The following is an 821-nucleotide window of genomic DNA, read 5'->3' as shown; positions in this document are numbered from 1 at the left end:
CTTGGACATCTAGAATAGTTGTGCTAGAATCAATATGCCTTTTTGCAGCAATAGAACACGCTGGAAACTTAAGTTGGAAGCTCCTTTCAAACTCTTTAACATGATATTTGACATATCTTTCCATGGTTGTAACATGCATAAGTTTGTTTGGCTCAACTTTCCCCAATCTTTCAATATAAACTGGCCTACCCTCCTTGTCTACACCATGATACCCATGAGGATAGTACTTCAGAACTTCAGGTAACTCTTCATAATCAAAATCCTAATGAAAAGTCCAATTCACAGTTAAGCACAAATAATATAAAAAGGAAGCATAATAATAACATCAATATATCATTTATAGCATCGGACAAAGTCAAATGGACAGTATATAATGCAAGAAATCATTATGTAAATCGGAAAGGCTCCTCATATTAACACTCTCATACGAGAACCTCTTAGGATAACATGAAGCAGGCAATCAAAATACAAAAGCAAGATTATAGTACAAAAGCAATCAAGCACTTTTGACAACATAGATCCGCACAGTAACTTCAATATTTTGTCACGGGATTGTTATGTATCTATAACAATATTTGAGTCAACTTTCATTAATAGCAAGTCACTACAGAAATTTTGCTTCTAAAAGTAGAAGCTTATGAGAATTGAAGTTATATTTCCGCTCACATTTACACTAAATTTCTACTCTAAGCAATGCCTGATTAAAGGCTCAAGGCTTTCAACATAAAAGTCATGGTTAGAGACAGAAATACCTCAATAATTGTGTCGGCACCATATTCCTTCCTCCACTGAAGCATTTCAGCCCACATCTGCTTTGTTTT

General features: G+C 34.6%; 1 protein-coding gene across 1 annotated transcript; it reads right to left on the bottom strand.

The window, feature by feature from the left end:
- Positions 1-4: 4 nt before the first annotated feature.
- LOC110101039 (phosphatidylinositol/phosphatidylcholine transfer protein SFH6-like) lies at positions 5-818 on the bottom strand (the record flags this gene model as incomplete). Its single annotated transcript, XM_020828804.1, has 2 exons — positions 5-262; positions 753-818. Coding segments are annotated over 2 exons (324 nt in total), but the record flags the coding sequence as incomplete, so codon positions are not given.
- Positions 819-821: the final 3 nt, after the last annotated feature.

The sequence above is a fragment of the Dendrobium catenatum genome, unplaced genomic scaffold, assembly GCF_001605985.2.
Source record: "Dendrobium catenatum unplaced genomic scaffold, ASM160598v2 original_scaffold_11168, whole genome shotgun sequence".
Lineage (NCBI taxonomy): Eukaryota > Viridiplantae > Streptophyta > Magnoliopsida > Asparagales > Orchidaceae > Dendrobium > Dendrobium catenatum.
This window is presented reverse-complemented; position numbering and strand designations above follow the sequence as displayed.